General features: G+C 43.0%; 1 protein-coding gene across 2 annotated transcripts in view; it reads left to right on the top strand.

The window, feature by feature from the left end:
• LOC139801561 (uncharacterized) overlaps positions 1 to 26,480 on the top strand; it is a 58,066-nt gene that overhangs the window by 3,837 nt on the left and 27,749 nt on the right. Inside the window, exon 1 of one of the 2 annotated variants that reach the window (XM_071755967.1) lies at positions 4,305 to 4,479. The exons of the other annotated variant lie outside the window; for it this stretch is intronic. Coding sequence (XP_071612068.1) covers positions 4,359 to 4,479 — 121 coding nt within the window. The 5' untranslated portion in view covers positions 4,305 to 4,358. Of the gene's footprint in view, positions 1 to 4,304; positions 4,480 to 26,480 lie in introns of those variants that run through there. 2 annotated transcript variants of the gene reach the window in all.

The raw sequence follows: 26,480 nt of genomic DNA, 5'->3' as shown, positions 1-26,480 counted from the left end.
TCCGGTCCTGTACTTACAGAAATGCATCCTCTTAGCAAGTGTCCAAGCTGTTTGCTTTGTCTGTAAGCTGCCTGGGCTCAAAATGATCTCTGCCTCTCAGGATGCACTTGCATGTCCCCAGCATCTTACCACTTGTTTATAAAACATTACTGTAAATTGCTGCTTAGAGCATTGTGTTTAACTGCTGACAAAAGTTGCCTGTTAAGTGACTGACACAGCTGGCAGGGGAAGGGCCTAAAACACCTTCTTAATTCAGGCAAACCTGGAAGAACAAAAGACAAATTTTCATGTGATTTCACCAAATCTTTAGCGTGACAGTGCCAAAATAGGGCTTTGTTTTCTCTTATTCTAATATCTCTTAAGTTTAGTTTGGAGTTTTGCTTGGTTTTTGAGGAGTTACAGAGTTAGCTTTAAAAATGGCATTCGTGGAGCAAAAGCTTCAGTTCTTTTTGAAACTGATGGCAGAAGTCTCACTCAAATCAGTTTTTCAAGGAGTAATTTTTCACGGAACAGACTGCAAGGGTAGTAAAGTACAAATTGCTTGTGTATTTATCATTTACAGCTGTTTCAACCTTTCATTGAGTGCTAGGTTCTTGATTCTGACTACCTAGGCTTGCTTATCCCTGGTGGTGGTCACATTGGTGGCATTTCTGCTTTTAGCTGGGTGCTTTTTGCTTTGCTTATCAATGCTTGTGAGCACCTGTCACAGGCTCCAGTATTTGCACCACCCTGAAATTAGCTTCCTTTGAACAATTTTCACTCTGCCATTAGGAAAGATGCCATTTTAGAAACCTGCATGAACATTGGTTAGAATGTATTTGTGTAACTCATGGACCTCTACATTTAATTAACGTGAAACAACTGTCTTGAATCTAAGAAGCTATCTAGTTGCAATTAGTTCTTGTTTGCTAATTAATTACCAATGGATGATTAAAGACTTGTTTACTGAGGTTTAGCAGCTATCAAGACACATATCTAGTACTCAGGGGATTTACCATGCAGTAACTGGATTGTTGAATTAAATTCTTATTGGGGACCTTTAAACTGTGACCAAAGAAAGTGGCTCTGCAGCCAATTTCCTCTCTTGTGTCCTCCTAGATCTGCTGCCATGGGTTGTGCTGCTCCTAAGGGGGGAGAATATGTGGATCCTTCTGGCTCACTGGGGCTGAGTAATGTGTGTTTTGCTGCAAATTCAAGGTAGGGAAAAACAGGATCTTGGGACTGGGCTGTGTCAGGTCTCACAGACACTCCCGAACACTGTCTGTCTAGCCTGACAGTTATGTTTCATCTTTGTCTCTTCACTGATGCTCATTGCATATCATACTCCAAATAAACTGCCACAAATGAAGTCTTTTTTCTTTTTATATTGAGTTTTATTTGCAAACTGTTTTTTGCTTCTGCAGTTAGGTTTTGATTTTTTTTTCACAATTTGCTCGGTGGTTATGTTGAATTGTTTTAAGCCTGTGGGTTTGTTTGCAGATTTAGTCCCTGTGTTTATGGTCTCTTTGGTCACCAAAACACAAGTTTCTGCCACCACTTGATGAATGAGAACAAGATTTATGGTAGTAATTAGTGGCTTGTTCGTGTAACCAGCTTGAAGAGCCTTGAGAAAGTGGTGCGTTAGCTGCCCTCTCAAAGCCAAGCTCTTGAGGTGTCTGGAGATGTGTAACCATCATTGCTCACTGCTTTTGACAGCTCTGCCCTACACGTTGTGGATAAATCAACAGACAGGGAAGTTAAACACCAGTATTCACACACGGAAGCTTTTGGGTTTACCAGTAAAGAGTTGTTTCCTATAGACTGGCATGAACAAAAGCTGTGCGTGCAGGTTTTGGTGAATAGTAAGGGACAGAAACATGGTTTATGAGAGCAGCTGTTCAGAGTTTGAAGGGATGCTTTTAAAAGCTATTTTGCAGGATCCTTCAGCCTCCCTGTCAGGGGCTGTTCTGTGTTTTGGTTTTTAATTCATGGTGATGAAGAGAAGTAGAAAACCAGGAAGGGTGCTGGGAGTTTCTACACAGAGAGAAGGCTGGTAGGATTTCATGGAATGATTTCATCCATTCTTTTATTTTCTCTTGTGATTTCCTTATTTATAAGCCTGAGGTTTGGATTGCGTTTCTGCTGGCCTCCCTCTCTAAGCAGAGCTGGCAGGAAAAAAAAAAAAAAGGCAAGAGAATGAGCAACTGCGGCAGAAAAGTGATTAAAAAGAATAATTAGCATTTGCCCCTGATAAATGAGCAAAGCCATTAATTAGACTGATTTACTCCTGGCTTTTTTTTTTTTCCTTTCTCCCTTTCCTCTCTCTCTCCTTTTTTTTTTCCCTCTTTATCAAATGGCAGCGCCGTGACTGCCCCTTTGGTACGTTTTCATCAGCTTTTCACCAGTTGTCAGAGCTAACACCCTCCTTTCCTGGAGCCTGAGCAGCCTCTTGTAGCTAATGGATATGGAATGCAGCCAGAGCTGATAGCTGCTAGATATGTGCTGGCTTACAGGTGTTTCCATCATTACTGGCATATTATCTACCACTGGGTCCCCTTCTTCCTCCTCCTCTTCTCTTTTCTCTCTGCTTTTACCTTTCTTTGCAGTGTTCTAGAAGTAATTACAGCTGTTTGGGGTTTTTTTATATATACATTTTAAAAATCCTGGCAGATTTTTAAGACACTTATTTAATGCAACACGATGTCCCGGTGATCAAATCAATTTCTTTTTTTGGCATGGTGACAAGCAGAGATGCTGCTGCTGCTGTCGCCTGTTTGAATGTAATTACCAGGATGAAAGGGAGAATTTTAATTAAGACAATTTCCCCCACACACCTTCTTCCCTCCCCATTATTCATATCATGAGCTGGAGGCTGTGGTTTTTTTGGTGATTTTTTTTTTTTTTTAACGTATGCTTTTTTAGTAAGAAATATTAGTAATCATCAGGCTATTTATATCATGAGTATGTCCTTGCTCCTGCCCTGCCATATGGCTCTGTGCAGAGATGGAGAATGATTTGTATGTGATCTCAAATGGGGGTTTGGCTCTTTAAAAGCAAATATGAGCATAAAAGTCCTTGTTTCAAACCTAAATGATGGTGCAAATGCCATCACTGGCATATATATGGTGTTTGGGGCTCTTTGTGATTAATTATATGCATTCCTGTAATGCCCAGAAGCCAAATTCTTCATGCAATTTAGAGCATTGGAAAGAGAGACAGGCCCAAATGACTGCCTGGGAGCCAAACACCACAGGAACATTGCAAAAACTGGGTTTAACCTTTGTTCTTCAGACCCTGCCTCTAATGTAAGGAAGCATTTCAATTGTGTGCTGGAAAATGGGTAAGAGAAGGTGCTTCTGAGGAGGTGGGTGAAGTTTTTGGCAAAGGGGAAACATGAGGTGAAGTGAGGAAATGCTGAGGTTTGTCAGAAGCTGAAGAGAAGTAAATGGCAGCTACTGTCATGGAGCTTGGAAAATAAGGGAATGATCTGGAGCAAGCTTTACTGTCAAGGTTCAAGCAAAGAGAAACAGGTTTTTTTTTTATTAACCTCAGGCATGGTAGGTGCATTTGCAATAGGTTTTTAAGTAAAGACCATGAATTACAGTTAGAACTTTGTGGGGAGTTGCTGAGCTAAATTAAGATTTTTGTGGGGCTAGTTAACCAAATTCACTAGTCATCTGGTCCAGGTGAGTCTCGGTTTTTTTTTTTTTGTTTGTTTGTTTGTTTTGGTTTTGTTTTTTGTGTATCTCAGAGGTATTGCATGCTGGGGATCACTTTAACTGGTTGTTGTCTTGTCCTGGGGTTCTGTTCTCTCTGCTCCTGAATCCCACCACCATTTGCAACAGTTGTGCAGAAGTCAGATTCTCTGGGACTGTATCACAATAGAAACACAGCAGCTAGGGAAGGAGCATGGAGAGGAATTTTTTCTTGTTCTTTGTAAGGGGGGCACGAGACACCTTCCCTGTTCTGCTGAGGTTTGCCCATATCTGTTTTCACCCCATACCTTGCCTCATAAAACCCCTGTGCTCCCAGGCATGGGCAGGACATCCTCTGCAGCCTGGCCACGCAGGTCTGTTAGCAATCCAGAGGATGGTGCAGGGTAATTCAAGCTGCCTCTTCCCCCCGGGGCAGGCCACACACTGCCTCCAAAGAAGCTTTTTAACCTGCAGTCTTGGGACCAGGGCAGGACCATTACTTGGGATTGAAATTAGGTCTTCAAAAGGTTGGTGTTGCAGGGGGCTACAGAAGAGGAAAACCATTTCCCAGCTGTGTTTTTGAGGCATGTCTCATGTCAGCAGAAGGTAATTTAGACCAATCTGGGTGCTTGATTTCCCAGAACAACTTCAAGTTTATTTGCAAGTACCTTAGGTGTGAAGTCCATGGCAGGTTTTCTGAGCAGGACTTGTCCCCAGGCTCCTTGCACGTCATTCTGCCTTCCTGGGGATCACTTCAGGCATGACTTGAAGATTGCTGGACAAATAGGAAAACCTGCAGAGCAAGGTAGGTGCCTGCCAAAAAATGAAGGGAACAAGCTCTGTTTGATTCTCTTCTCATGTTCAGTGATGCTCAGAGGGGTTAGACCTCTGCCTCCCACTGTGCCTCTCATGCCTCCTGCCATGGAGCAGCAGAGCTCAGGCATTTGGGCAGATCTGGTTGAAACAGCCAAAAAAAGGGAGTTGATAGAACTTGAATCCTGGCTGAATGGCTTTCCTTGTCCTCACCAAAGAAACTATTTCTATTAAGCCTGTGTGCTTATACCTGTGCTTTCAAGTCCAAAGTGGAAAATTTTCTTCTCTGGTCATTCCCAAGTCAAGGGAAAGGTGAGCTGTGGTGGGGTGAGTTTCAAGGTTTACTGGATAGAGGAGGTCAGAGCGGTCCAGGTAAGGAACAAAACCAAAGACAAGATGCTAAGACAGAGAGGAGGGGACATATCTTTATACTTTCAAAGGCTTTGGGCTCTGCTGGATCTGTCCTAAGCATAACAGAACCATTCAGGGGCTGGCATTGACCATCACAATAGCCAGTTGGGTGGAAGAGGTTTTTCACTTTTTGGATGCCAGCCCTCAAAGGTTTGGCAGAGCTTGGATGCACTGGGTTAACAAGCAAGGGTCAGTATGCATGCCCCAACCCACACACAAACAGATGCAGTAATCTGAATTATTCGTGTGCAGACCAGGTCCCTGGCTTGCTCAATCCCAGAGTGGAAATTGCGCCTGAGGTGAATGCACTGCAAAGAATGTACGGGAAATGTTTTGCATTTTAAACAAATAAAAATCAGTGCATATTTTTTTAACGCTTGCTGACCAGCTCTTCACATCCTGCTAAACTAAATATTTGCATGGTAGTAGTGCAAAGAAGGCTGAGCAAGGAACCTCCATGTTTCGTTTGGGTAGTTGTATATTACGATCAGCTGCTCTTTCCTCTTCTGTCTGTTTTTCTTAGCAAGGTCAGGACGAGTTTCACAGTCCGAATGGTTCACTGCAATTCTCTACAGGATATCCTCATTTTACTTTAATGGGGAGGAAATTAATGAAACATACAGGCCCTGGGGCTTTGAATACTATACATTAATATTATCCCAACGCATTGTGGTATGTGTGCGCTCTCAGACTAAACTTTACACTGGACAGAGGAAGTTGTGATCAGATTCAGGTGCCTGTGAAATATAAGTGGTGGGGGGAGAGGGGAAAAAAAATAAAGGATAAGAGAAGCTTGAAGCAGTTTCCTTCCGTTTCAGCCCCTGATCAGTGTGAGAACAGGGATATTTAAATAGGATCAGGTCAATACAAACCAAATTATCCCAACTCCTAGGGCAAGACTATCTAGCTGTATTTGTGTATCTGGGAGGTTCATTCTTTTGATTTGTTGGTTAAATCTTTGGAGAGTGAATTTGTCCCGTCTGTGAGCAGACCACTAGTCATGTGCAAGACAGTGGTGGTCTGTGCAGAATGTGGGCTGCTAAAGGACTGCAAATCTTCCCACCTCTCTTTCCTCAAATGACCAACACCAGGAGTGCTTTTCAGTGCAAGCAGGCTGATAATGAAATGGGATAATACCAAAGAAATAAAAGAAAAATTAAGTTCAGCTTCTGTTTTCTTTGCTGATAGCTGGAAACAATGAGAAGACAGGCCTGAGCATGCAGTAATTTGCCCCCTGTGCAAACCACCTTACAAGGCAACAATTGCCAGGCAGCAATGCATGCCCATTTCAACACTGCTTAGAACCTAAGGGCTGAAGGTGCCTTGCCCTGCCAGTTGACCTGTAGACTACAAAGCTTCTTTAGAAGACCCAAAAGCTTTGGTCATGTGCTGGAACACCTTAGACCCAAGGCACTGGGTCTGAACTGCTTAAATAGAGCTGCTCTGATGGCAGTGGTTGGGGTGGTTGGAAGGTGGCCATCAGCATTGTGCTGGGTCAGGCCCACTACTCAGAAAGCTGCTGACAGTGAATTCTATTTTTCCTTCTGGGATTTTTGTTTTGTTTTCTTTCCCCTCGTAGTGTGATTTCCTCATATTACAGCAACTGGCACTGTCTTTACATCAAAAGGAATGGAGCCCTTTCCTAATTTTGGTGGAAGAATGTGGAGGAGGGGACCTTGTTTGGAGAAATTTGCTAGATCAAGGAAAAATAAGTTAAAAATAAGGTCATCACGGTTTTGGTCTCTCAGGGTTATAACAAAGCATTTTTTCTTTTTCTTAGAAATGTGCTAAAATACTGGAAATTTTCTATGGGCTGAAGAAGGAAGCAGCCCCCTCCCATTCCCATATTCCACATGCCCATCTTTGTCCATTTGATTTTAAATGTCGCTGAACCGTTTGTCTGGTGGAGAAAACCGCAGCTTGAATATTACCACATTTTGCAAACTGAAGGCTCTGCCTTGGGATATGGGGACAATTTATTAGTGGAAATATCTTTAATTAATTTGTGCACAAGTTCGTGTTTTTCTTTAATTCTTCTCCCCAGGCACTTGACCCATAGTAATGAAATCTGAGAGCCTTTTTCAGAAAATGACTTTCTCAGCATTTTTGTTCCTTTTAAAGTTAAGTGTATCGCATAATGACCATGAAATGTTATCCTTTATTAGGAACACACTTTTCACTGAGAGTCTTCAAATAGACTTTATTACCAGGAACTCCATGGTAAGCTGCCATCCACTGCCTTCCAGTCAGGCAGGCCTGGCTTTGAACTCCGTGTGAGTGTTGGAGGACGAGTGCTCTGCTCTGGCAGCCCAGTCAGGACTGGCCATCACTGGGAGGAGGTGGCTCCTTGGTTTGGTTCCAGCCTCAAAGGCCATGCTGAGGAGAGAACAGAACTTTGGCCATGAGTGGCCAAAAGCAGGCTGATGGGCACCTGCAACCCAGTCAGCTCTGACTCCCCAGGGGATGTCATGAACTGACACTGGGGTTTTGGAGTCTCCTGTGTGACCTGACCCCTGGGCAGGTCTAGGATAACTTGTAAATGTTGCAGATGTTTGCTGTGCCTGAGTGGGGGCTACAGCCGGAATGGCTCTTGCTGGCCCTGGTCCCTGCCAGTGTCACATTGGGGTGTCAATATCTCAAAGGTTTCCTCTTTCCCCAAGGCTGCCCTTGGGGAAAGTTTTCAAGCTCAGAAAATGGGGCCATGCCTCTAGAGCTGCTTATGTGTCTTAGATACACTTCATCTCTCACTGCAAACAGTCCTCAAGGACGGAACGGTTTCCTTTTACACAAAGATGGATCAACAGTCCCCTGTGGTTTGGCATGTGGGAACGTTAGCCCTAACACAACAGACACACTGGTGATTGAGGGGTTGTTTGGAGGTAATGCTGCTGAGGCAGAATAGGATTTTTCCGTTTTTTTTGCAACAGAGAGAGATGGGAAAGGGGGTGCTTAACAACAGGCGATGAGCAGTTCTGATTTATAACCCATCTGAAATGTGTTATCTCCCCATTCCACCTCCTGCCCCTTAACTGCCACTCTCAGAGCCTCTCAAAACCTTCTGATGCAACATTTGGGGTGCTGATTCAGAATGGACTCTGAGGACATGGTGTCATTGTGAACTAGCTCAGTGTGATGTTTCTTAGGAAAATCTCATTCAAGTGCTAACCAGGCTTTTACCCCCACCCTGAACACATGCCAGGTCACTGACATCCTGTAACACTACCATGTGGTCCTGGAATGGGCACTGATGGCCAGAGCTAGAGTCACCTGCACCTCCCCAACTCCAGGTCTGAATCCTTTTTTGGGGCAGTGACATGGCACTCACTGCTCCCTTCTGTATCTGACGCTCAGTCCAAGTAGATTAAAACCCCAGGGGTCAGGGTCAGCTCCCTGGAACCAATTCACATCATGCTTAACTGATTTGTCTTATCACAAAGATATTATTAGTGTTTAGAAACCTCCCACCCGCAGCAGAAAGGGCTGCTTCACAAAGGGCCTGTCCCTATTGTTTTGAGGTCATCTGTCTCCCTGTCCTGGTCCTGTTTTCACTCTTAATTTGTTTAGACCGCAGAATGGGCGCATGAACAGCTCGTTTTGTTTTTGTTTTTGATGGGCAACCACAAGAACATTGGCTGCATGTGCCTTTCGTTTGGTTGCAGTTTAACAGCTGTTCCCTTTGAAATAACCCTGTTTCTGCTGGCTGTGTTTCTTAGTTGCTCTTACCCAACTTTTCCGACCAGTAAGGCTTCTCCCTCCTCCCCACCCACCTGGCCCTGTTCCCTGCCCTCCCCACCACTACCCTCGGAACCTTTTTGGTTATTTCAACCTTCGTGATTAAACTGGCCCCCAATTGTTATCAAGAAGATTCAGGAAGGAGGATGAAAAAAGGAAACATAATCTTATCTGAGAATAGAAAATATGATAAGGGCCCCCTATCTGGAGGCTGCAGTGTCCCTCGTGGTGGGGCTGCAGCAGTTCCTTTGAAAATAATCACTGACACCATCTTTGCTAAATCACCTTTCACACAGCTCGGGCCTTTGATACAAAGGCCCCTGGCAAAATTAGAGCAGGATTGTGTAGACCCCAGAGCAAACGCATTAAATGCTCAAGAAATGAGAATTAGGGGGCACCCAGCTATAATTGCATAGGAGGAACTTCTGTTGTGGGGGGGGTGCTGGTGTGCCTGGGTGGGTGTTTGTGCATTTGTGTCTCTGGCTGTTTGCAGATGATGGCTACAAGTTATTAGGGCATGACATGAGGTGCTGATTAAACAGCCTTTGTACCTTTTAATCATCTGCATAAGAGATGAATTAATGCTGGACCAAATGCAATGTTAGAATAATTCTGAGTGCTCAGGTCTCAGAAAGTCTCAGGTAAAACATATACAGAGCAGTTCTGTACTGGTTATGTAGAAAATAGCAAGACCAAGCAAGTCTTTCCTGCTTTTAGCTGCTTTTTTTTTTCTTTCTTTCTTTTTTTTTTTTTTTTTTTTTTTTTTTCTCTCTCTGTTTGCTCTCAGAAGCCTCAGGGTTAAACTTCTCTTGTTTTATTTCAACTGAAGTGAGTTTCATAGTCTTGTATGCTAATAGACCCTATTGGGCACATGGCAAAAAAAAAAATTAAAAATCTCAGTGTGTTGCTCCCAAGAACTTGGCAGCCTTTTGCATTGAGATACCTGACCTGAAACAGTGCTGGTGGAGTTGAGGGGAGGCTGCAGGGGCTGGGAAAGTAGAAAAATCCTGCAGGGACAGGCCAGAGGTATATTGAGTGAATGTGTAGCATCATAAGAAATATACATATATGGACCATAAGTACTTCTAGTAATTTATGTTTATTTATACTAAGTAAGTAGTTCTATTTACTTCTTAAGGTAATTCTGAGGTTCTAAGCAATGCCTAAGGATTTAGGGTGTTCCCTCTTTGGGTCCTCATCATGAAATGACTTTCAGAGGGTGGTATGAAATAGCCCTTTCTAAAGGCTGCTCAGGCATTAGTAACTGAAAAATTGAGGTTCCCTGAATCCCAGCTCGCTTCTAAAAATTGTACATTGCTAATTGGCTCCATACATTTGGAATGAATGTGGCTTCTGTCTTTTAGGATCTGATTCAAACTGAACTGGAGAAATCTCAGAACAACCACCCTGTCTTGCAGGTGTTATCCATCAGCCAGATTACCCATTTCCAAGATATTTCTAGGCAAAAATTAAAAATATGCTTAAAAACTAACCAACCAGAAACCTCCTAAACCTCCCTCAGCCAAGCACACTCCGGTTTTTTGTGACTATCATGTTAGGAAGTTTTGCTTGAGGCATAGGAAGTGCTGAAATTGTCACATCTTGTGAAATATTTAAGAATCTAAGCAGAATTTGGCAAAGCTCAAAGTGTAGTGTAGCTCCTTTGCAAGGTAATCATCAGGAATTAAATCCCTTTTTCTCATAGAGGGAGAATTTTTTTTTCTTTTTTTGCAATAGAGGGTAAGGACATTATAATGGTGCCACCTGGTATCTCAAGACAAGGTGTTGACTGAAGTACCACATTGCCATTTAATGGTGAAAAGTTTTTAAAGTAGCAAAATTTAAGGTGCTGGCCTGGAAGCAAATTACTGTGGTGGGAAACTGGCATGAAAATGGATAGATAAGCTCAGAAATCCTTGTCTTTCTACTGATCTTTCAGGAGCTGGCATTTGTGAATGCAGCCCATTGAACAGGAGTACAGAAGCATCTTGGTCTGTAATAGAGACGTGGTCCATGTGGGATAAGGTTGTGGAGGACTGGCAGAACCTTCTGTCCAAATTTTTCCAGATACGCAAAGTATGCCCTATAGGTCTTTTCCTCCTATTCTTTCCCCTTGACAGTGAGAATAATGGAGGTGCCAACCTCAACTTTAAATTTCCTGTTGCATGTTGATTTGTGGGATATTCATGCAAGCAAAAACCACATTTGTTTGTGGAGCATTCGCAAGGGGATAAACAGTGGATTTTGAACATAAATCCATTTTACCTTTCTTAAATGGGTGGGATTCTTTCAGTCACTTCTGTAACGGCAATGAAATACATCTAAACCATATCCTCAAATTTCCTTGATCCTGCTGGGAAGCTTAAATTTAAAGATGTCCCACAAGGGGCTAAAACAAAAAACCTGGGTTAATCAAAATGGTTGTTCTAGGAACTCTTTATGATTAGACTTCATTACTGACCCAAAGACACTACATCCCAACTCATTTGCAGAGGAATGAAGCGAGGCAGGAACCAGCCAAGGCAAGCTGTGGTTTCATCTCTAAAACTCTTCATTGGCACCACAGCCTGGAGGCATTCCCACCCTGCAGCAGCCATCCCCTTGTTGCTGACCGTGCAGCTTTGTAAGGTTGTGCAGTGAAAACACCTCAGGGAACTGATTTGGGTGCAGAAGAGAGAGGAAAAATCCTGGTGGTGTCCCGTGGGTTTCTTGTTCCAGTGTCTGGGTTCCCCTCTCAGGCTGGTGTCACGCACCACTGCAGCAGCACACGAGGGGATCCGGAGGGAATTCCTGAAGCTGGTGTTGCTGCTGAATTTGTAATGTGAAACCACAACCCCAGAAGAGGAAGAGAGGACAAGTGTGTGAATAGTTTAAAGGGAAAAAAAAATTATAACAGCTCAGGGTGGGAATATTAAGAAAAACCCAGTAGGGTTAGTTTTGGTGAAGGGAGTACTTTAAAAATCAACCAAAAAAAAAACCTGCAGAATAAATTATTTTTTGTGAGAAGCAGCTCAAGAGCAGAGTTCTTCTGCCTGACCCCACAGCAGAGAGGGAGGGCTGTTTCAGGGAGCTTGCAATGAAGAGGGGGAGAGAGGAAAGAAAACTAGGAACACCAACAAATGCACAGGCTGTGAGTTTTAATTCCTCATGTAGGTTTGTTTCAGCAAGAGATGTTAGTGACTATGAAGGGAAGAGAACTTTCCCACAATGTCTGACCCCCCAGCATCTTCTTTTGTGCTGCTAGAAGGGGCTGAGTGCAGGGCTGGCATGCTGCTCCTGTTTGCAGACCCTTTTTATGGTTGCACCTTTTAAAGAGGGGTTCCCAGGCACTGCTAAATCTGTAACCTTTGTGTGCTTCCTGTGCAGCGTGCTCTTAAATTATTTTTTATCAAAAAGGTCCAGAAATTTGATAGGGGAGATGAGAAGATGGGCATGATCAGGGAGGATAATAAAGAACTGTCACTTCCCTGGCTGTAGCTTTGTTGGCCCTCCTGCTTTCTGAGATAAAGACACAGTGGCTGGTCTGGGTTCTATATCAAAAGCCTGATTTGGCTGCTTGATTATATATGAAATATAGATTTAAAGCTTAACTTATGTTCCTAAAAGCGAATCAAGCATAGGGTAAAGCCTAACACATTTGTTATGATCACTAAAGAGCTCTGCTGGGCATGGTGAGGTGTACGGTGGCTAGAGGGGCTTTTAAAAGCTGTTTGAATCCAGTTTGCTGAAATCTTACCTGTTCAGAAAACATTATTTATTAATAACAGCTCAGGGTGGGAATATTTTTCTCTCTGATATCCTTCTACTCCAGAGTTTCAGGAGCCACCTCCAAAGAACGAGTTAAACCTCATTTTACCAGGCAGAAAGGGAAAGAGAGGCAAAAAAACTTCCAGAGCTTGTGTCCAGAGGGGCTGTGATCTGGCCAAGTGCTTAAGTTCTCTGAAGATGACCTTACTCAGCTCCTTGGTTAAATGGTTTGCTGGATCTGCTGCTTTAGGCTTATGTCCCTGGAAAGCAGAGAATGATAGATGGAGAGGAAATCTGCCCTGGCATGACTAAATGGTTTCTGGTACCCATGCAAGCTCTCAGAGAACAACTGGGGTATCTCTGTGGGTACTGGAGGAAGAAACACCTTTCAGGGGCTGTGAACCTTTGCCATATTCACCTCCCTCTCAGCACTGATGATTGCACAGCCAGCAGGTCAGTGAACATTGTGAGTTTGCCAGGAAGCAGGAGTTCAGCCATCCTGCCTTGGCTGATGGGCCTCTGGGGCTTGTCTTCTCACAAATGACACACACATGCGTGCACAAATAAAACCCTGGCAATCTCTTTCTGCAAGAGCCTCGCTGCTTCCAGGGGGAAGGAGTGCAAAGTAATTTGATGCCTTCATTATCTCCATAACATGAACCAATTTGTCAGCAAACTACTGTGCAGCTTGATTCCTGATTGAAGAGAAAATCAGGCTGGGAGAGAGGACTATTATTTGCAACTAGTTTAAGCATTGTTCTTTTTCAGAGGAATATAAATATACTGTGTAGAGCTGGCTCATTAGACACTTATCCGTTTGTATTTATGGTTTAATTAAATAACTGCATGGGAGGACTCTGGTTTCTAATAAATAACAATAACAGTAACAGTTTTGCCTTCCATATGGCAGTTTCTTTCTGAGGAAGGCTATGAAGGGACAAATGCGTTTAATCTCCCATCCCTTGATGGGAAGAATGAAGTAAAATATTTTAACCCTTGTTGTATGGGTGTGAGGGACTGACAGGTAGAGAGTTTCATTGACCAGCCCCAGGTTACTCAGGTTACTGACTCCTTATGTTAATGTTTCATTTTCTGCCTGAAACACAGGGCTGGGAAGTTAGGGTGAGTCACTGAGATGGTTCCTATAGAGCCTCCTAAGGGCCACTTTCACCTCCCTTCTTGGTTTGTTACAGATTCCAGGTTTGTAGATATAGAAGAGATTGGCCTCGTGTGGCTCCAGTTTTAACCTGTATGGTGTAAGGAGTGTAAGGATCCAAGGTACTGGATATGATCCAAACCAGACCCTGCAAGGGGTCCTGTCCTGTTCCCTTGTCCCAGAAGACAACCCCCTAAAGGCTGGATTCCAGCTCAGGCCATGCAGAATGGGGCAGGATGGATGTAATGTAGGTTACAAACCACAAAAAAAGATGAAGCAAAATCTACCTCTGAAGAGGGCCCTGATTCTGGTTTTTTTTCCTGTTCTGGTGTTGCCTTCAGGCATACCAAACCCTATAGGTGTTGCCACCTGTATTTCACAAAAAACATTTACACAGATTTGCTCTGAGTTTTTGATGTGGGAGTCAGTGTCATGACTCTGGAGCGGAGGCCAGGTGAAAGTAAAGCTACTTTTGCTACTTTTAGGTGTAAAGGTAAGCTTTGTGTCTACACACCCCTCCACTTGCATTATCTCACCTCTGTGATCTCAAGCTGGGACAGGGGACAGAAGGGTTATGAGATCTGATCAGTGATGTGTATTCAGGCAGTGCTTTAACTTTAAGGCTGAATTTTCTCCCTGAAATGTCAGGGGAAATCTAAAGGAGATGCCTGTTGCTTAGAGAATAAAGAGGATGAGTGCTTTGACGTTGTTTTGTTATTCCTAATCCCTATGGTAGCTGATTTGGGGTTTTTTTGTTTTTTTTTTTACTCTCTTCCATGTTTAATGTGGTCCCTTAAATCGCTTAAGATTCTTTTTCTTCTCTTTAACTCAGTTAAATCAGATTCCCCCATACCCTGAAATATAAAATACTTGGAGGTTTTCTCTAAAGCATAGTTTATGCAAATAATTCCCTCTCTGCATTCCTGTGCTAGAGTCAAGCACTGCATATCTGATTGGGCTCTTAATGACTTTTGGGAATCATTTAAATATCTAGCTGACTAGCCCAGTTAATAATCAGAGCTGCAGCTCCTTGAAGCAGGAGTGACTCATGGAAGAAGAAGAAAGCTTCTGGTTACTTCTAAGCCTCACTCCTGCCCCTTCTGCAGCGTGCAGGCTCTGAAGGGCACAGCATTATCAGATGTTCCCAGGCAACGTGCATCTTTCTGTCTTGCTCCCAGTCACACGTTCAGGGCATGCAAACTGCAAGCTTGGCTTCTGAACATCTGTTGCCTGTGCATCCCGTGGCAGGGAGATCGCTGGAGCTTGAAGATTAAGTAGTTCAGGGGCAAATTTAGTGTTTGAATTGCAGATTTCTCTGGAGGGGAAACCCTTGGATATTGCAGTGGGGATAGTGCTTGGGAGACAACTGTCTTCACTCCTGTGTGCTTTATTGTGCATTGATGCAGCTAGAACTGTGTGTGAATGAATTGTGTAGCAGGGAACACTGGGATTTGCTAATGCAGGATGGTTTTTTCCCAAAGGAAAATCCTCATGTTTGTCCCAGTTTTTAAGGTATTTTCAGACCATCTCACCTAATGTCTCCTGAAGTTTCATTTAATTTAGTGAATCATCTCTTTTTTTTTTTTTTTTTTTTTTTTTTTTTTTTTTTTTTTTTCATTTTCTATTCTAGGGTGTCATTGATTATTGTCACATGTTATTACTGCTGGATGTGCTGCAGCCAGACAAACCTCTGCTTTGGTAAGGGAAATCTAATAATTACTGTGTTCTCCCCTTCTCTTGCACCCCTGGATTACTCTCCTGAGCACTAACATGATGATGGGACTACCTTTAGCACCCCCATGTCCTCCTATTTGTCCTGTATGCACTGAGAAATGTTATTTCTCTGATTTATGAACTGAGATATTCCACCAGAGAGATGAGTGCCTGGGGGAGGAGAGCAGGGCTTTGATCTCACTGTGCTTTTGAAATATGACTGTAAAATCAGAATTAGATTGTGATCTCTTTGGGGCAGGGACATCTTTGTTTGCCCTGTACAGTGCCTGGCAGTGCTTTGGGTGCCATGTTAGCACACACAGATGTTGAGTAATGAGCGATGCTCACAAACTTTATCTACTGACCCTGCAGAGCTGAGAGGCTGTTTGCTCCTTATCCTATAATTAACAGTATATTTTTATTTCTTTCCCCTGCTTCCCATCTCCATCAGGTCTGGACTTTGCTGGGCTCTCTTACCATAGGTGTGGTGGTACAGATCCTCTGGTTAGCCATTGCCTGGAGTTTTGTGGGCAGGTTTTTGAACTGAGCTGGCTGGGAAATACAGTCCCTGTGGAAACTGTTCCAAAGAGAACTATTTCCAATCTGTCATAAGATGCAGGAGAGATTTTTAAATGATCACTCTTCCCTAAGAGTAGTTTATGATACAAAGAGAGGAAGAAAAAGTGACTTTTTTGAGAGTCACCAAACTAGAAGTTAAAGCTGAGGTAGACTTAGCTGATGTCTCCAGCTCAGTTGCCCAGAGGTACTTTGCTCTAAAATATCCCATGTTGTATTGAATTTCATATGGACTATTGAGTTGTGTCCAAAAATACCTAATTGTCCTGGTTCTCTGTCTACAAAGGTTCGTTAGCAGAGACAGAAATTTCTTGCCCCCCCCAGCCAGGAAGAAAAAGGCAAAGGAGAGGAGCTCAGAATGAGACCTTGCTGGCAGATAACTGCCCCGTTTAGCACATCAGTCTCTCCAGAGTAGCTGATGGCAGATGTGAAATGCAGCAAGTCCTTGGACTTGTGTGTAACTTGGGGGATGCCTGCAGCTGCTGTTCATAATTAATCATTTAAGCAACAGTAAAATCAAGTGACTTTACTGACAGTATCCAAACTGCTGACCTCAATGCATTTTAAAAGTTCGCTGGATACTGAACCTCGGATGACCCATGGATGGATCTGGAATAATAATTTTCATAATCCTCAAGTCATTATCTTAAGAGGGAACGTATTGTTCTCCTAATTAAGTCCATCCACATGCTGTGCATCTTCCCATGCAAATGCACTGTGCATAAACTAATTAAAAGAAATATACAGCCACAAGGACTTAAACTGTCTTTTCTGCAATCTCTTTAAATTATAAGGAGTCTCCCTCCTCCCCCCTCACACGCACACACACACACTAACAAGGGATTCAGCACTGTATTGGGCAGAGAAAACCACTGAGCAGTTTTGGATCAGAATCTGGAATTCCCCAGAATTCATTAGAAAGCCTTTGTTTTATGACATTTTTTGTGAGGGCCCTGGATGTGTAGAAGACTCTAATTAAGAGAGAGTTATGATCATTTAATAGGAGACAGCCCCTGCCCTGAAGAGCTTACAGTCTAAACAGACAAGACAGCCAAAAGCTGAAAGAGCCTTGTTTGCAGTTAAACAGCTCAGCTATTGAAGAGTTGAATGACTTTTTCAAGGTCATCCATGCAAAGCTGGAAATTGGAGGCAGACCTGCTCCAGCACCACAAGAACCTGAGTCTTCCACTTTTAGCAGTAGATTCAAAGGATGTAATGTGTAGAAACCTCTTTGGTGCAGCCCCACAGAAGGGCAGATTCCCTGTGAGACTCACTGGTATTTGGTTACCTGGGAAATAGCTGTGAGCCTGCTTGGTTTCTTTCAGTAGTTTCATTGTTCTCTGGTGTGGTGGAGGCTGTCCCACTGTAAAGCAATGTGTTAAAAGCTTGTGACCATCTTAAAATATTTTTCTGCCATGTCTCTCCACTTGAGCCTTGGCAGGACCGTGCAGATGTAGCAGAAGTCCCCTGGGCCAGCAGTGTGTCTGTGTGCCTCTTGTTGGACTGTGACTTTGAACCCTGGACTGGTCTCTGTTTCTGTTTGATTGTGGCAAGAACATAAATGAAGCAGGTTGAAGGATATCATCAGCGTCAGCCTTTTTGCTGTAATCTCCCTTGGAAGTGTTGCCAACCTTGCCTATGTCTTCTGCTTTGCAGAAGAGGAGTGGAAGCTCTGGATGTGTCCTGCTTGCTATTTCCACTCCTGCTGTGGGATGTGTGTCTGGTGTTTGCACATCTATCAGAGCACTGTTGACATTACTACTTGCTCTCCTGTAAGAAATCAAGAGCAATTCAGTGCTTTGTCTGATACATCATCACAGTCTCCATGTGTGCAGGAAGGTGTCTGTGTGTGCATACTGACATGCTAAATTGTATTAGCCTATACCAGTGTATATGTAGCCTACACCAGTGGATATGTCAGGATAATAATTGGGATTTTTCTCTTGCTCAGATATTCTCCCACAAACACTTTTCTTGGCTGCTGAGGTTATGAGATACCACTGGAGCCTCTAAGTTGGAGCAACAATCCTGTAAACTGAGTCTGAGTATAATGGTGGAGCATCTCAGTGTTTTCACTGGTCTTAAATGGTCTTCAGTGGGTTTGGTGGTAGAGAGATTGGCATTTACACGTCTCTTACATTTGGTTCAAATAGGAACCAAGCCCTCAACAGCCCTGGCATGGTTGGATAGGAATTGGCATGTAATTTTGAGAAAGCACAGGGATTCCTTTGCTCTCTTTTCTAACAGGTGTTTGTATGTGCAAATTGGAAGCTGAAATTTCCTTAGGCTGGTCTTGATTACTGTCTCATTCTTTGCAAATGGCAGGTTTCCTGGCAGCATCCCTACCAGCACAGCAGTCATTGAAAAAGGCAGCTGGAAAAGGAGAGTGAAGAAGAGTCCAGCTCTGAGGCTGGGAGGCCCCTGCATCACAGGATCAGAACTGGAGCGAACAGGCAGTTCTCCTCTTATCTGATGTAGCCTGGAGAGCAGACAGATAGGACTGCAGCAGACAGTATGATGGGAATGTGGTGGGTGGACTCTACCAAAAGGAAAGAAACCCTCCCCTCTATGGATGAACCTTCATCTCTCTGTTTCCCCCTCTCCAGTCCTCATTCCAGTAAGAGGGAGGATCTTTTCCCCATCCAGTGATGAGATGAAAGAGTGGCCCCCATCTGACACTTCATGAGTTGGCTGAACCCTACAAAATGATCTTCATAAAATTCTGATTCCAAAGCATCAAAGCCTTTTCCTGACTGGTAAAAACCCTAAAAATTCCTGGAAGAACTGCCAAAGGGCAATGGGGCTGATTCTGTCAACTGCCTTTGGTTAGAACTGGGTTTGGTTATTTATGGGGGCCGGGGGAGGCAAGAACTTTCCAGATGGGCGGCTGAACCAAATATAACAATGATAAAAATCAATGCAGTTATGTGAAAGGGAAAGAATGCCTGCACTGAAGGGCTGCATGAGGCACACACTTCTCTGTGCTGAAACATCCCTCAGCACAGTGCTTACTTGTGGCATCCCACCCAGTGCTGTTTCATCCCCGTGCATTGCAGACACCTCCTCCGTGTCTGCTGAAGTCTGACCTGTGCTGGGGAGATTCTGGCTGGATTTAATGGTTCCTACCTAACAAGACTTCAGACTCATTGAGTCTGTCTTATCCTACTAAAAACATGACAAGGAGAGTAATCACCTATATGCAATGAGATGTCATCCCATCCCAGTGAGATTTTAGCAGGGCTGGTTTCTCAGCCCATTCAAGAAGCCAGCAACTGGGTAGCAGCATGACTTTTGTCTTCCCCAGAAAGGATGCAGTATTCTGGTGTTCAGGTCATGCTGGGACTCCAAAGAAGCAGATATGTCTCTTGTTGAGTTACAGCTCAGACAGAATTGATGTGTGAAGGATTGAGGCTGGAACACAGGTTCTCAAATGGGTTGCGTGGAACTGCGTGGATGAAAGCAAGGTGTAAAGATGAGCATTTCCTGTCTGAAAAATCTGAAGAAATTTGTTGTTACAATGTGATGGTGTGGAGGAACTGAGCCAAAGAACAGCCTTCACATCATCTGGATACATAAGTGATCTCAAAGTATCAATTCTGATCACTTCCAGCCCTGTTGCTGAGTGTGGCACTGCACGGTTCTGAGTCAGAGCAAGAGACTCTGTTCCTTCTCCAAAGAAATTGCAGTCTAGGAGCACAAGGAAAGAGAAAGTATAAGGCAGAAATATGGGATTGGTGCTGATGGTTACATCTTGGTATGCATCCAGGAATAGAGGAGGAGAGGGTTCAGTAGTGCCTTGTTGAAGAAATCTTGCTTGTCATCTCATTTGTGAGGAAGCATGGCTGAGTATCTGATGGAAGCAGAAAGACACCTAGGAGTCAGGACTAAGTGGGAGAGATGAAATACCTGAATTTGCTGGAGGGGGCTGGAGTTTGTTACTGCAAACTGCCTTTGGCTGGGTGTACCCTTGAGTTTCCTATGTTAGTGAAGTTTTGGATGCCTGCATGCTGTGTTAATAGCAATACAAATAACCAGTCCTGTACCATCTTCCTTGTGTTGAACTTTATTTCTGGAGGTTTTTCCTTTGGTTCAAAGCCTCCACTATTGTCATGGAAAGGATACACAAAATGTTGTTCCTTAGGCAATTGCTTTTTTTCCACAGAGTCCCCTTGTACTTCTTTCATTCTGGTGTTTGCACTCCTTGGACTCACCTCTTGACCAATATGTGTTTATGTGGTTGAAAAGATATTGAGGCTCAGCCTGCTGGGATTCCTCTTCACTGCTGTGCAGTGAATTCCAGCTCTCTAGGTAAGTCGAATGAAACAGGGGGAATTCCTCTGCCTTACTCAACAGAAAGAGCTTTATTCAGTGGGGTTTCTTTGTTTAGGTCAGGTTCTGTATCTGTGTGTGTGGTCCCACCATCAGGTTGCTGCCTTGTGGGAGCCCAGCCCTGGACACAGCCATCAGCCAGCCTGGGCTGTTTGCTTCTCTCTTTGCTCCTTATCCACTGATGGGCCCTGCTTGCAGCTCTTCACCAACTCAGCAAGAAGTAAGAGCAGGCCAGGATGAGGTGAGTGATTTGTTTGCTAGTGAGGTGGCAGGATCCTTGTTACTTGTTAAAGACACATGAGATAAGAGATACCATTGATGTTTTAAGGTGTTCTTATCATAGTCCTTAGTCTGAAATGACACTGTTCACCCACACTTTCTCTCCAGCTGATTGATGAAAATGGAGAATTTTTTCCTGCTGTCTCCAGTCTTTGGAAAGCCCCTAGACAATAGAATTTTTCAGAAACATCATTTCCTTTTGTGAATCAAACTCTAACCCTTAATGTTCAGAAAATAATTTGTTCCAAAGGGACTGTGTTGTATGTGATCGTAATTACATTTGGTTTTTAATAATCATAAACACTCTTGTTTTCTAAGAACCAGCAAAACTGATTTCCAAATCATTTAATTTGAATGGCATATTTTGTGTTTGTGTAGCATCTTCTTCCCTATAAGCACTTCTAAAGAAAAACAAACAATGTATTAAAAAAGAAAAAAAAAAAGCAAGTGGTGGAGGGAAAAAACCTTGGAGAACTTTAAAAGACTCTAAACCTGAAAAGGGAGGGTGGGATCAGCTAATTTGTCCCTCTTTTGTGTGGTTTATTAAGCCTTTTGTTCTGGAACGCATGGGTTCAGTGGGAAAGCGGTTTTTGATATATAATGTATTTACTTTTGCTAATTAATTAAAGCAGTATTCATATGAAAATGCCGACTGATAATGGCTTTCACAGCAACAACTGTGTTTTTTAAAGTAGCAACTTTTAATTACAAATTGACTGGCAGAAATATATAAACCCAAATATTGTTCCACTGATTTCCTTTTAACTGTGTTACTCTTGCTTGATTTATCGGATTAGGGCTTTTCACACATAGTGCGTACAAGATATTGTTTTTAATGAGAAATTAAAAGATTACCAACAATACCCATAAACCATTAAAAACACAAACTCAAGATGAATGGTAATTAGACAGAATGATTTGAGGCTGATAAATTGAAAGCAATTAGTGTATTTGTTTGGGATTCTGAAGATAGCTCTGGGTGTTCCAGAAAGCACTGAGGGGTTCAGATTTGGTACTGGGTTGCATGTGGAGGCACCTGCACCACTTTGGGTACCCAAGGTACCAGCAAAGCACCAGTGGAGCAGATGCTGACAGGGCTCCACTGGGTGTTGAGAAGGGGGGAGAAGTGAGGAGTTACATGAAGAGGTTTTGTGGGGAGGGCTAGAGGGATATATTGGAACAGGGCTTCCTTGGATCAAATCTTTTCCATGTTTTACTGTGATCTGTGACATAATGTAAGGGAAAGAGGAGATAAGAAGGTGCTGAGAAGAAGTGAAGGTTCCTCATCTGCACCGTGGTTTGTCAGTTGCATCTTCTGCTCAGCTCAGGTACCCCTGAGTCAATAAACCTCTGTGAGATGCTCAGTCAGGAGATGAGAAGGTTGCAGTTGTTAATGGTGTCTTGTAACCCCAGCAAGAGCATCCTGTTTCTATTCTTTCTCTTATTCTTGGCAAAGCAAATGTTTTGGGATTCTGTTTCAGCAAAAGGAAGCATTCTCAGGGTGGTGATGCCTTTTGATATTGTTCCTTGTGCTTGGGTCTAGGACAGAGCTCACAATGATTTCCTATCTGAGGCAAATTTCTTAGGACAAGCAAAATGACCAAAATGAAGTAATCTTCAAATCAAGATAGAAATGTTTCTTCTCAAAAATCTTAAAGCAAATAGCGCTTCCAGTCTCAAAACGTTAAGTCCCAGGAGACATGATCTGAACTATTGAAAAATCTCATTTTAGTTTTTACTGGGTTTATTTTCAGATCTGTCCAAGTGTAAACTAAACAGAATGTTGAAATTAAGATTCATGGCAAACAAAAACCTGAAACCTTTTCCCCCAGTCAGAAATATCCATCAGAATCATCCCTTTCTTACACACAATGTTTTACTTTGTGTTATTTAAGAAGACAATTAATGTGTTATTTAAGAAGGCAAGAGCAGGAAAGAAGTCTCTGCCCTGCACCCTTAACCATCAGCTGCTGGGATCTTGCTCAGGGAACCAGGTTTTCAGAAGAACTGAAGCTCTTGAAAGCACTTGCAGAGTGGGTGCTGGTGGGTGCTCAGTTCTTTTGAAAACCTGACTATCACATTCCTAGTGGAAACTGTTGGACTGACATGGATTTTTTTTTTATTATTTTTTTTTTTTTTTTTTTTGAGTCTTTGCCTTGAAAAAAATTATATTCTCTATATGGAAACTCTGTGGCTTGTCAGATTTAGGGCCCAATTCTTTCACTTTCAGACTGTCTTCCAGGCACACTTAGATCTTGCAGGTGCTTGAAGCTTGTATTCTCAGAAGGCCCATTTTCTGTCCCTGCCATGTTGTCTGCTGTGGCTCCATCCCTGTTAAGTTCACTGTGACTCTTGTGGGGTGATGTGTTCTGTCTCTCCTTCATCCTACTGGAGTCACAGGGTGTTGCAGAGAACAGCGGGTGTGCTAGCAGAGAGGATCTTACTTCCAGGGATGAACTGGGCAGGTTACTGCTGTGCCCAGTGGGGTTACTCTTAAGGACATTTGCTGGTTTGCTTTTGAGAAGTGGAGTCTTGGGCATTTCATAAAGTATTTTTCATTCCTTGTACACCAGTTCAGCCATCAAATTAACAAATTACGGTTCTTGGAGGAGCCACCCGGGACCTATTGCAAAATCTGGTCGCCAGTAAAATCTGGTTGCATGTTGCAAAAGGGAAAAGACCAATAAGGAAACAATAACAGAAAAGCTCTATTAAGAGGGCATATGGATACAATGTTGCTGGCCCAGTTAATGAACCTGTTACGTTCAGTAGTGCCATAAAATCCAAAGTAATTGCAAATGAAACTTAATGCCTTGTAAAAGAGTTGAGCTCCTTCCTTCCTTCCATAGCTGCAGCCTTTTGAAATGAAAGCCTGGTCCAGCAGGAGGTGTATGTGTGCTGCACAGCTTATGCCGTGCTCTAGGAAACATCTGATGAGCAGTGGGCAATGTTAAGGTTGTTTGAAATGTTCTGGCTCTTCTGGCCAGCCCAGCCTTCTGCAGGAGGATGTGGAACAGGGCAGCACATGGAGAATTTGACCTCGACCCCTGTGCATGTGGGATCCTGTGTTGCTTTTTCCCCTTGTTTTCAGATCCCTGTGTTTCAGCGTCTTTCTGACTGATGACTAAAAAGCCCTGCAAGGCAGAGGAGTCCTTCTAACCTTGTCTGTGTGTATATTCCTTCTGGTCTAGACATTTTCCTGACTTTTTAGAGCATGTGATTCCTGCCTGCTACAAGCAAACCCCATTTGTTTGGGAAAAATGGTTTACACTCTGTTGCAGATTTTGGATAGTGGCAGACTTTAAGTCATAGGGCCAAATGCTGTGCTCATTGTCCTTACTCAGCTCTCCAGTCAAACTTCCTTTATGTGAATGAGAAATATGTAGGAGGGAGGGGATTTGCAGCACCAGCATTTTCTGGTAAGGGTAGTGATATTTTTTCATTGTTTAGGTATTAAATAACTTCTTGGGAATTTCAGTTTTGTTTCAAAGGCATGTTTCCAGTCCTTATGTTTGTGTGAACATCACCCCTCCACGTAACCTGAAAGTGTGACCTGGTTATGCCTGAAAGACTCGGGATCCATAAGGCCCAAATAACCCAAAGCTGATTGTTATTTAAAACAAGCACCACCAGACCCCTCCTCAGGCTGATGGCGTTTTCATTCCTGGATTTGCATTGCTGATTTTGGGCCAAGAGAACTGAAGGCAGGTAGAAGCCTGACTTGCATTAGATCAGGAGCAGGAACCTCACATTTTGCTTGAAAATGGCCTGAGTCTGGTGAAAAAGTGCCTGCAAAATGGGGTCCAAGGACAGAGTGCTGTAGACAGAAATACCAAGCCTTAGAGTAAATTCTTCCTGCTTCCACCCATAAAACCTCATTTTTCAGGAGAGAGAAGTATCAGTCCTGCAAAAGTTGATATCCCCTCCTCCTTCCTTACTAATCAGGATTTCATTTAATTTGCAGTGCTTAATTTCCCCACATGAACTGACTATAGTTGGTAGATAAAGTTGCAAATGGCCCCTTTAAGTTCAAATTATCTCTCTAGCTGCACATCCCTCTGTTAAAAATATACAGTGTCCTTCTTTCCTGGGGTGGGTTAGCAGAAGTCATGGGGTGCACTCTGAGAAATGGACCCTGCTCTCTTTATTGTTGTTCTTTCCTTCCTCTGATGGCATGAGTCAGGGGTACTCACAGTCTGAACCAACAGCATCTCCGTTTCAGCAGCTACTCTGCCCGTGTCATTGTTTGAGCTGTGGCCTGCTGTAAGGTTTATCTTGATTCTGTATACTTGACAATAAAGGGGCAAATTTCTGAAATTTGAGTGAGATTTCTAAAGAAACTTCCTTCCCCCTTCTCCCCCTTGAAAGGAAGTAACCTCCTGCAAATTTACCAGCCCACCTCTTTTCTTTCAGGATTAGAGCTTGGGTCCTTTATCAGCTTCCTGTGTAACCATGGGTTTGGCTTGGCTCCTCTCTTGCTGAAATTGGTACAACACTTTATCCTCACATCCACCCACACACATGAATTCCTCAGTGTCCTCTGTTGGTTAAGATCCATGTAAGTCATGGCATCTCTGTCTTTGCCCCTTCATCCACCCCTGTGAAAAATGTGCTGTGTTGTAAATGCAGGCAACTGCAAATATATGCAAGGTGGGGAGCCTTAGTGATAGGAATCTAAGAGATGAGGGCAGTGAAAACATGGTCTGCAGAAGACTATAAGGCTTTTCAATAATGAAATGCAAGACTGTCCCTTAAATCTGGATGTGAAGTCTGCAGATGTCAAGGGGAGAGGTTTGTATGGGTTTCAGTGAACTCTGGATCTATCCCTTCAAAAGCAGCAAGGAATGTGGTCCTGATCAGATGACACAGTGATGGTAAAAGGGCTTAGCATCTGTGCAGGACCCTAAATAGGGCCTCAGGTCTACCAGAAATGCTCATTAGGAAAGGGAAAAGTCCTGCACACAGGGGCTATAACAGCAGAGGCCACTGGATGTTGTGTGCTTTGGAAACTCAGCTCCTTGGGTTAAATGAGAACATGTATTTTCAAATCTGGTTCCAGTTGTAGGTGTTGAATGGTTGAAAGTCAATTACAAAACAGATTTCTAAAGACTGCCTCCCCTTCGATTTCAAAACTGAATTTTGCAAGGTGTTAGGTTCCTTCAGCTCTTAGGGCTTCACATAACATAGTCAAGGACCTAAGGAGGATCACTGTCAGGAAATGAAAACAAAACAAAACAAAACAGATTTTTGATATTTAGATGAAGGGTATGAACATGTGAGATCATTTTAGAAACAGACCAGCCAGAAATTTCACAATGAGATCTTGATTTGAACTCTGACACCCCATCAAAACTGGGGTATGTGACCCCAAGACTGGGGTTGTCTAAACATGCAAATCACTCTAAACTCCAGTCAGCAAAAATGTATGTAAAGGCACTTAATAAATGCATTGGTCATGGGTAGCTAATCTTCCCATCCAGGAGCTCTGGTATTCTCAGTACATAACCAATTCCATCTAAAATACTACCTGTCCCATTGCAGGCTGGATTTGGTCTCCTTGTCTGTGGATTAGATGTAAGGAATATAAAACAAAATACATGCACAAAATCCTTGTGTTTCCTTTGCAAAATCAGGCTGTGCACATAGCTAATTCTTTTCATGTTAATCTACACTTACAACCCGATAACAAGCTAGAGCTTTCTTCTAACCAGGCTTGATTAAATTTGGAAGATTTCTTCCCAACAGGAGAACCCTTTCTGCTTTCATGCAGTAAACATGATTTTGTGCTTTCTGTATTTCCTTTTTTAATTTTTATTTCAGGAATTCTTTTTTTTTTTCCTTATTATTATTATGAATAAGCTAGTTTTAAATCAATTTCAACAGCTGGAATTAATTTTCCTGTTACTGACTCTTCACTTGGGCCTGTCACAGAGCGGGAGGCTTTCTATTAGCATAAACATAACTGAAAGCTCTGGAATTTGCATTAATGTACTTTTAACAAGTTGACAGTCTTTTGGCACAAGCTCCTGAGATCTGAGAAGCAAGGGAAA

Source organism: Heliangelus exortis, chromosome 12, assembly GCF_036169615.1.
Source record: "Heliangelus exortis chromosome 12, bHelExo1.hap1, whole genome shotgun sequence".
Classification (NCBI taxonomy): Eukaryota; Metazoa; Chordata; class Aves; order Apodiformes; family Trochilidae; genus Heliangelus; species Heliangelus exortis.
This window is presented reverse-complemented; position numbering and strand designations above follow the sequence as displayed.